This window comes from Mus caroli, chromosome 16 (assembly GCF_900094665.2).
Source record: "Mus caroli chromosome 16, CAROLI_EIJ_v1.1, whole genome shotgun sequence".
Classification (NCBI taxonomy): Eukaryota; Metazoa; Chordata; class Mammalia; order Rodentia; family Muridae; genus Mus; species Mus caroli.
Window position 1 is genome coordinate 223,759 of NC_034585.1, and position 10,360 is coordinate 234,118.

Consider the following 10,360-nt stretch of genomic DNA (forward strand, 5'->3'; position numbering starts at 1 on the left):
GGCCCTCACACCATACACTGGGCCCTCACACCATACACTAGGCCCTCACACCATACACTAGGCCCTCACACCACACACTAGGCCCTCACACCACACACTAGGCTTCTATAGGTTTCGTTTGCTGACTGACTGCTGTCCAGAAAGCTTCAGCCAGAAACAAGGTAAGTTAGAAGGACAGAGCAGCATGGTGGTGGTGGTGGTTCTGCTGCTGCTGCTGCTGCTGCTGGCAGTGCAAGAGAAGGGGCCCAGGACCACTTCCAAGAGTTGGATTGAACCCCAGTCGGAGAGCAACATCATAAAGGTACCAAAGAAAGCTAGCATTCTGTACCCAGGAACAATACCCTTCAAACCAAGGGAGTACACTTCCCCTTTCCAAGTAATATTCTCTGAAGGTTGTATTTTTGCTCCAGCCTGAGAGACAATTAAGGATCATGTATTTCATTGTTAGGTCTTTTTTTTTTTTTCTGTTTAATTTAAAACAATCTCCATGCTGCTATAACATCTTTCTGCAGGCAGACCTGCCTAGTCGACAGTTCCTGTTTGGGTTTTGTGTGGCCATACCACTACAGTTAGGCTTGAGTAAACATTTTAGGCAGAACTACTCCATCAGTGCTATGTCTCTTGGTCACACATGATGTTCACTTGTCCCAACTTAGTCACTTGTTTTCCTTTGTTTTCTTGAGATGGCATTTCATGTAGCACAAACTGGTCTTGACTTCACTATGTATCCAGAGACAACCTTGAACTACTGATCCTCCTGCCTCCACCAAGTGCTGGGATTACAGACTATTCTTGGCTAATCTCCTTGTCAAGGCTGCATTTGTCTCGTTACTTGCTGTGTTGCCTTTTTTCCTACATAAACAGCATCACCTCTCACTATCAACTGTCAACTGCCATGATAAGTCTTCTCGATACTCAAGTTTTAGGTTTTTGTTTTGAAACTCACTATTTAGTTTAAGCTAGCCTCAAATTTATGCTTCTCCTTTCTTGTCCTCTCAAGCACTAGAATTACAAGTGTGTTCCACATGTCCAGCTCCTGCATACTCATTTTTTTTTTAAGACAGGGTCTCACTATGTAGTTTCTGCTGTCCCGGGATTTACTAAGTAGACCAGGCTGGCCTTAAACTCACATATTCCTCTGCCTCTGCCTCCCACGTGCTGGGATCAAAGGTGTGCGCCACCACACCTGTACTTTGTGGTCTTTATAAGCATTTATCTTAGTGCCTTAGTTCGCCTAGGTTTTCTTGTTTCAGTCAGACAATGGAAGGAATTTGCCACAGGGAAGCATAGCTTATTTGCCTCCATGGGGAAGCTACAGCCACTGTAGAGGTTTTGAAAGCTTAAAATCAGGATAATGGCATCAAGGTATCAACACGTAATTCGCTATGGACAACCAGTGTGCTGGATGCCAACTATGGCAGGCATGGTGGATGTATAAAGAGTGTGGAGACTGAACCCTTACTCCAGAGTCTTAGCATTAACCTTTCATTTATCTTCCCAGATTTCTCATATCTTCTCAATATGTATCTAAGGGTCACACCCCAAAACTTTCTTCTTCTCTTGAAAAAATGAACCCATTGTCACCTTTGGGCAAGTTAATGTGCTTAGTGGGCTTGAAGACTGGTGCCAGCTGTGTGAGTGTGCAGGGCAGGAACACTGCAGAGACTGATGGTGCCAGCTGTGTGAGTGTGCAGGGTGGGAACACTCCAGCCATGTGAGTGTGCAGGCAGGAACACTGTGATTATCTTGTTGTTTTTTGTTCTTTTGAGTTGGGTCATATGGAGACCCGGGGAATGAGTAAGCCAGGACCAGCCTTCTACTTTGTGGAGCTTTGAGACTTTGCTCCTGAGTGCCAGACCCTGGTGGCAGACCCTTCCCTTCTTCATCCCAGAACAGTAGCCATCTTTCCTTTGGCTGGCCCTGGGCAGGCAAGGTGCCTGTGAACTCTGCTGGAGCGCCTTCCCCTCCTGTTGAGACCAGCTTGAGAGCTGGCCCAGCAGCATCTCTGAATCCAGGAAGACTTGCAGAGACCAGAGGTCCTCTGAGAAGAAGCTTCTGGCTGAGTCTCTGCATGGTCCTCCAGGAACTTTCCTTATATTTCCACAGTGCATGTGGGAGCATTTGTCTTGATAGCCTCTGAGATCATCCTGGCAGCAGATTCCCCAATGGGATTCCCCTGGAGACTAGGACAGAAGAGTTAGGGCAGACCTCAGCATCTTCAGGTTGTCTTTAATAGAGTGATTGTCACTATAATGAATTCAGGACCCTACTGAATTTGCCCTTCTGGGATGCCTCCTACACACACCACTCTGGCACATTCCTTCTTAGACCTAGTCTCCCCGTGGAGTTGTCAGAGTGTCTTCAGATCACCTCACTCCCAGAACTGGACTAAAGGCAGAACCTGGTCTGGGAAAGATGGGTGCCACTCAGTACTCACTTAATATGGTGCAGACCGTGGTTCTCAGACAGTGCAGAGGCAACAAATATGGCCCCATCCATCCCCAGTGAGTTCTCCTGGAGACTAGACAGAGAAGAAATGGAGAACCATGGTGAGTCTTCAGGACAGAAAAGACATAAGGAGATGAGGATGGCATGAGCAGTTCTGAGATTGATTGTCCACAGGCACCATAGCAACTGCTTGATTGACATTTGACCTCTAAACTGTAACCAGGTACTCTACCCAAGACCAGAACTTTGTATTGTAACTAAATTATAAATAAATTATTTAAGGAGAACGAGCAAAGCTACCTTCGGTGGATGTGGTCAGTAATAGTCAGAACACTACAGTTAACATGTAGAAGGAAGCAACCAAAGGAAATTGTGTACTTATCTGAAAAGTGCTGACAGAAGTTGGCTGCTTTGGCTTGCATGTGAGTCACACATCACTTACTTGAGTCTTCGGAGACTGGAGTTTAACTTCAAAGCATTTGCCAAGGCCTTGGCTCCAGCTGCCCCAACGTCATTTCCTCGTAAGCTGTCAGGGCAAGTGAGAAGCCTAAGGTGCAGAGATAGGCTGTGGGGTGACACTAATGTCCCTCCGGGTGGGTATGGGCTTATCTGGACATTACCAATCACAGGAATTGGGATGGCTTCTTCCTATGCACTTAGAGGAAGCCTGTCCTTTTCTACTCCAGAGAAGGAAAACCTAGGCTGAGATAGGAGCAGTAACTCTCCATCCCACGGTACACAGTGCACTGTGGTTCAGGACCCTGGTGAGCAGAAGGGACATGGGCATGTGGGGAGCCCCACCCACACCAGGAGTTGGCTGCTGATTCCTGGGGTATAGGGTTGAGGAGATACCACTAAATAGAGCCTTTGGACCTGTTTATCTGGAACAGGCCCAACCCATAGTGCCATAGTGACTACAGGGGAAGACAAAGTGGGGACAGAGAAGATGGAGCATAAAACCCACAAGATCATGAAATTATCTGTCTGTATAGATGTCTGTCTTCATAGTTATTCCTTTTGAATCTGTAGCTTCAGGGGTTTTTTTTTTTCAGCAAACATCCGTCAACCGCACCAGGAATACTCACTCAAGAATCTCCAAGGTTCTGTTCACAGTGAGGGCCTCCCCAAGTGCCTGGGCCCCTTGGCTACCAATGGAGGCTACCTGTAGGCTATACAAGAGTTAATGCAATCAGTGGGTAATTGGCCTCCTGTGCTCCAGGCCCCTCCCTGCCCTGCACCAGGCTTCCCTCCCTACTCTGTAGAGAAATGGCACTAAGGACTGTTTTCCTGTGACTCTTCCAAGTACACTGCATCTCCCACCTCTATTTTGACACCTGAGAACAAGGTCTAGATGTGGATGGAGATAGGGTAGTCTTCTGGAAGGACTTGGGGCAAATGCTGTCTGTACCTGCAATCCTTCCTACATGTTTGATTACCCAGTCACTAATACTAGAAAAGTCAAACAGCTTTCCCAGACTAATAAACAAAGATGGCTGTGGTGAAGGGGCGATCTACTTGGCTCCCACGCCCACAGGACTTACTAGAGAGCAATGAGGGTTGTGTTCACCTTCAGTGCGCCAGCCACTGAGGAAGCTCCTTCATCCCCTATGGCATTCTCCTGTAAGCTGAACACAGTGTGACCCATTGGTATAAACAGAGCTCTAGCCAACTCTCTGGGCAAGATCTATGGGGTTGGTCCCTTTACACACACCAGACCTACATCAAATCAGATAATTGTCTTTGTTGGGCAGCCATTGTGTCCTTGGCCTCATAAGCGCTTATTAAGCACACAGGAACCTAGAAAGTCTGTGTGTATCTAAACAAACTGTCCAAGGCAGACAAGAAAAGAGACATAGAAATTGCTATCAACAAGGTTTGAGACCAAAAGTGTGCTTTTCAAAATCAACAGGAAGATTTACCTGAAGTCCTCTCGGCACCACTCTTCTAGGTGGGGAGGGAGGCTGTTTTTTGATAGAGTTTTCTGTGTACCCCTGGCTGTCCTCGAATCCAGAAATCTTCCTCCCGCTCCCCCTGAATGCTGGGATTAAAGATGTGCGCCAGCACCGCCCTGCTCTGCCATTCTTGCTGGCTAGGCTTTATGCATCTTTTCTCCTACTTCCAGTTGGAAGACAAAAGCAAGTTCTGGGACAATAAATGGGTTTGGGACAAATGGATATTGCCATGTGTCAGGAAACACTTTGTGTTCATTAGCAAGCATCTGAGTGTGTCCCAGGTACTGAGGGCCAAAGCAACAAGCACCATTCTGCCCTGTACTGGCTAGTGTTTGTCAAGTTGACCCAAACTAGAGTCGTCTGAGACAAGTGAACAGGAACAACCTGTGGCAAGCCTGTGGCCAATTTATGTATTATTGAAGTGGGATGGTCCATCAAACTGTGGCTGGTGCTAACCCTGGGTAGGTAGTCCTGGGATATATAAGAAAATGAACTGAGCAAGCCAGTGAGCAGCACCCCTCGGTGGCCTCCACCCCTTCTATCTCTAAGTTCCTGTCCTGGCTTCCCTCAGAGATGGACTGGCTTACAAGCTGTAAGGGGAAATAAACCCTTTCCTTTCCAAGTTGGTGTTGGTCATATGTTTTATTACCTCAATAGACAACTCTTTAATGCTCTCTCAGAACTCAGCTAGGAAGGCACTATTAAATGAGCAAATTGATAGGCCAGGTCTAAGCTACAGGGAAGACCAGCGAAGTCTCTACCCCAGTGTGGTACCCAGAAGAAATAAACTAAGCCAAACCAGGTACTGAGAGACAGAAAAAGCTGGAACATCTAAAGAAACCTGGGAGACAGCTAAGTTCATGGAATGATGAGGGCAGAAGTTTTGAAGTATGAGGAGGCAGAGCTTTAGGGACCTTGGAATCCAGGCTTCAGGGTTACACTTCACTCCACAGGTGCAGTCACTTATAAGAGAGATGGATGTTTTAGAAAGCTCTCTGGTTAGCAGCTTGAAGAGGATGGCCTAGCTGTGGATGGAGGTCACGCAATGTGGTGATATGGCTTGGATGGTGGCAGTTGACAGAAGCTGTAGGAGGGGCAGTGGAGAAGTCAAGCAGGACTTGCAGATTAGCTGGGAGTGGTGGGAGCCCAGCCCCAAGCTTGCACAATGATTGGTCCCAGTGGTCAGAGGGAGAACGGAGAAGCAGGCCTGTGTGCAAAAGGATGCAGCAACTTTCAATACCTGAGACACTTAGGGTACGAGGCAACATGGCTGTGAACTGCTGTGCTAGAAGGGACACCACTGGGTTAGTTTCTGAGTTCCTTTTCTATTGCTTTGATAGCACACCATGGCCGAGGTAACTTAGAGAAGAGTTTGTTGGAGGCTTACAGTTTCAGAGGATGAGAGTCTAGGGCCATCATCATCATAGTGGAGAGTGTGGCAGCAGGCAGCTGACAGACGTGGTGCTGGAACAGTAGCTAAGAGCTTACATCTGGATCCACAGGCATAAGACAGGGAGAGCTAACTGGGAATAGCTTGTGTTTTTGAAGCCTCAACAGTCCACCCCCAGTATCTCACTTCCTCCAACATAGCCTGCTCATCCTAACCACACAGTTCCACCAACTGGCCACCATCTTCAAATATATGAGCCCATGGGGGCTGTTCTCATTCAAATCACCCAGGTAATGATGTGGGAGTCATCAAAAGTTGAACAACTGGAACCCTGAGGAACACCAGTGTCTTAAAGCAGCAAGAGAGAGTGAGAAGTGCCAACTAGAGAAGATGTATGAAAGATGGAGAAGAAACTACAAAGTGACGCAAAGGAGGCTCAGACATCTAAGCCTTGGGCTGTGGAGGCGGCTCAGTGGGTAAAGGCTTGCCTTGTAAGCAGAAGGTCCAGAGTTAAGATGCCCACAGCCCACATAAAGCTAGATGCAGTAGTATGTCTATAACTCTAGCTCTCCTCCAGGGAGACTGGGAGCAAATGAGAAACCCCAGAGGCTCACAGCCAGATTGCCTGGCATATATAGAAAGGGGGAAAAAATACTGTCTCAGGGTTAAAGGCAAGGACCAACACCTGAGGTGGTCCACTCAGGTCCACCTTCACATGCACACCCACATTCACAAACTTAACACACACAAACACAAATATTTTCAGCCCTAGATGTCCTGGTCACTCTGTAGATGAGGCTGGCCTCAAATTCACAGATCCACTTGCCTCTGCCTCCCAAGTGCTGGAATTAAAGTTGAATCACCATATCCCAAATCTATCTCTGTCTCTGTCTGTCTGTCTGTCTCTCCCCTCCCTCCCTCCCTCCCTCCCTCCAGGCCTCCAGATGAGGACTGAAACAAAAACTGAAACCTTATGGTAGAGGAGACTTTTTTTTCTTTTTTTTTTTTTTTTTTTTTTTTTTTTCGAGACAGGGTTTCTCTGTGTAGCCCTGGCTGTCCTGGAACTCATTTTGTAGACCAGGCTGGCCTCAAATTCAGAAACCTGCCTGCCTCTGCCTCCCAAGTGCTGGGATTAAAGGTGTGCACCACCACACCCGGCTGTAGAGGAGACTATTTTTAAAGATCATCAGACCATCCCTGTGCCTGAAAACTACCCCTCATCCCCACAGGCCAGCTTACTCTAAGGTTGTCAGGGTTCTGTTCAGCTGGAGTGCTTGTCCCAGGGCCCTGGCTGCACCAGCTTGGATGAAGTTCCACTGCAGACTGGAAAGATACAGACCCATAACCACATGGCACAAGAATAAACTGGAGAGGCTCTAGGGATCCAGGAGGTCTGGTGGCTGGGTGAGTCTGTGTAGGATCTGGCAGGGGGATTCCTGTAGTTCCCTTCAAGCTCAGCCCCCAGAGGGCCAGTGTTTTACCAAGTGTAGCCATAGGGACAAGCTCAGATATTCTCCATGAAGCACAGGTCATCATGAGTCACAGCCATGACGCCTGCCTCATAATCTAGGTCTATCTGTGGATAACCTCAGGAATACAAGCCCAGGATTGGAATGCCTGTCCCAAATCCAGGTTCCATCTACCATACTTGGTTTGTGAGTAGCCCTGCAGCTGAGGAGACTGGAGACTGGGGAGGGGAGACTTACTGAAGGTGTGTGAGGGAGTGGTTTTCTCCCACAGCTACTGCAATGGCCTGGGCACCTTGGTCATGGAGGAGATTAGCTGTCAGGCTAACAGAAAGGGAACAAGAGCTAGTAAGGCACTACTATGAAGCCCCCATCCTGGTCACTAGGGATCCAGTACCCCATCCTCCCCAAAACACGGTCAGCACTGATACTGAGTTTATATGGCTCGTGCTTAACGGAGAACTCTGGTGTGCCAAGAATGCTCAGTGTCGTTACAGGGTGTGCCACCAGGACACTAGAACCAAGAACAGGACTTAATGCCTATCGGCATGGTTCCATGCCAACTCCTTAGGGTCCTCTCCCATGTGCTTATCCATCTCCAGGGATAAGGCTGGAGAGTTCTTATGTCAGGGTTGCTGATAGATATCAGGTTTCCTTGCTGACCCTTCCCAAATCAAGCCCTTGTCCAACCTTGTACGCTGTGACGATGCCAAGGTCTAACCCACCATAATGGTGAGCTGAGCCGGGGAAGAAGCGAATCCCCCTTTGACCTCCATCCCCCCCAGACCCTATCTACCACATACTCCAAGTGCTTCAGAGTGTTGTTCCTGCAGAGAGCTTGAGTGAGGGCCTGGGCTCCCTCTGGGCTGATGGAGTTTTCTCGTAGGCTGAGGAGACATAAGACTGGGCATTCAATCATGTAATGAGGCTTCTGACAGAGCAAGCCCAGGTTTTAGGCTTTTCAAACCCCAAGAAACCACAGGCCCTTGGACTCCTAGGACAAAATGTGAAGGAACCTGTTCCAGCTAGCCAGGGTTCTAATCGGTGTCCTACTCTGGACTGCCGACAGTCTAGAACACACCGGAGGAAAAGGACAGGATCTGAGTTAAGAGGAACAAATGGCACCTGAAGGACTTGTACTTAGGGGAGCAGCCCACTGATGCCACAACAGACAAAGTAAGAAAAGGGACAGTGCCACATTCTAGAACCATTGTACCAGCTACAGATTTCTCCAGTCCCAGAGGCCTTATATTCCCACTGGTCAAAGGGACAGCATCCTGGCTGTGGGGTTGGGGGTCAGGGCTTACTTGAGACTGGAGAGTGTCTGGTTACTGCAGAGGGCTCGCATCAGCACCGTCACTCCCATGTCACTGATGGAATTGCTCTGTAGACTGCAGACACGGGACAAGGGACTATTGATGTGGCTGTCCTGAGACCTGGAGGGAGCTGTCTGACCCAGCCTGGAGCCGTGCCCATGGGATACAGCATGGAGCTGGGGCCCTAGGACCTACTCTCCTCATCCCCTTTCCTCTCCCATCACCACCTTCGAGCTCCTTCCAGCTTGAGGCCAGGAGACTTAGCCTGTCCTATCTCCTTGAGGAGATAAGCCCTGAGGTTTGCAGCCTTGACATGGGGCTGCAAACATGTTAGGTCCACTCCAGAGAAAATGAAGTGGCAAAGCCATCCTAGCGTGGCAGCAGAATGCAGCCAGCCCTGCCTTCCAAAGCTTTTCTTCAGCCACTGGTGCTCACATAGGACATTGTCATTCTTAAAACTGCAGAGAAGTGGAGCTGTGGGCAGAACAGGATAAAAGATGGACAGAGGGGCAGAGACAGCACAGGGCTAGGGTTGGTAGGGCTTTCCTCATGGAAATGGGCTCAGGCAAGGGTGATTATCAACCATGGAGGGTTCTTCCCAGGCAGACTCACTCTAAGTTCTCCAGGATCTGGTTCACCTTCAGGGCCTCAGCCAGGGCTGTGGCACCTCTGTCACCAATGGTATTACTGGAAAACCTGCAAGAGACACATGGTGGTGGATTGTGCCTAGGCGTCAGAGCTCAGAGGAGACCACCTCTGTCTCAAGGGTGTCCAGTGCAATTGAGCCTCAGTTGTCCTCATCTGTAGTTGTTGCAGGTGATCAGGTGACCCGCTATTGTAACTCTTTGGAAGGAACTAAGGGTTAGCCCTTAGAGGTATGTCTGAGACTTTATATGAAGATGGCCAAGAGATGAAGTTTCCTTCTGGGAACAGGGAAGCAGTAATGAAAGTATGCCTGTGAGGTTTGAGGCCTGCCCTGTCCTTCTCTAAACCCCTCAGAGATCCCTCTTTCTACCTAGTTAGCCATCAATCTATCCACTGTTAATATCTACCTACCTCCCATCCATCTACTCCTCCATCTCATCCCCTCATCCATCCACCCATCTATTCCATCATCCATCCCCTACCCACAAGTACGTAGGAGGGATGGCCTTCTGCTTGACCCCAAGAATACCAATCTGGCCTTTCGACCTTTCTCACATGAGTGCTTTCAGGCTCCTGTTCTGCTTCAGGGCATCTGCCATCTGCTGGGCTCCTATGAACCCAATTAAGTTCTTCTGTAGCCTGTGAGAGATGAGAAGGGTCTGTCAGCAAAGCCAGCCACAATCACACCCAGGCCAAAGCCAGTCTGGGTTGCAGGTGTGAGATCAACGACAAATAGGGAACCATCTCCATTTACATTCAAAGGGTGGTTGACAGAGTTAAGGTGAAGGTGCAGCTGGGAGCAGGAGGCTGAGAGTGCTCGACAGCCTCCTGTATCAGAGACTTCATGCACAAGTCTGCCAGCTAGCAAGGTAGACTAGATCCCATCTGCCTTCCACCTCAAGAAACTTTCCAGGGCAGAGGTACAGGACGGATGGGGAAGGACCTCTCCTCTGTAAAGTTAGAACACCCTCCATACAATGGAAAGAGACAGGGACCCATGAGATGGCTCAGCAAGTGACTGCTTGCCCTTGAAAACATGCATGGAGGGCTGGTGAGATGGCTCAGTGGGTAAGAGCACCCGACTGCTCTTCCAAAGGTCCAGAGTTCAAATCCCAGCAACCACATGGTGGCTCACAACCATCC

The 10,360-nt window shown here is 48.9% G+C and overlaps 1 protein-coding gene across 1 annotated transcript in view; it reads right to left on the bottom strand.

The window, feature by feature from the left end:
• Positions 1 to 1,114: 1,114 nt before the first annotated feature.
• Positions 1,115 to 10,360, bottom strand: part of Nlrc3 (NLR family CARD domain containing 3) — a 27,286-nt gene continuing 18,040 nt past the window's right edge. Inside the window, 11 exon segments of the mRNA XM_021185479.2 lie at positions 1,115 to 2,183; positions 2,438 to 2,521; positions 2,891 to 2,974; positions 3,534 to 3,617; positions 3,990 to 4,073; positions 7,030 to 7,113; positions 7,497 to 7,580; positions 8,060 to 8,143; positions 8,564 to 8,647; positions 9,185 to 9,268; positions 9,773 to 9,856. Coding sequence (XP_021041138.1) covers positions 2,093 to 2,183; positions 2,438 to 2,521; positions 2,891 to 2,974; positions 3,534 to 3,617; positions 3,990 to 4,073; positions 7,030 to 7,113; positions 7,497 to 7,580; positions 8,060 to 8,143; positions 8,564 to 8,647; positions 9,185 to 9,268; positions 9,773 to 9,856 — 931 coding nt within the window. The 3' untranslated portion in view covers positions 1,115 to 2,092.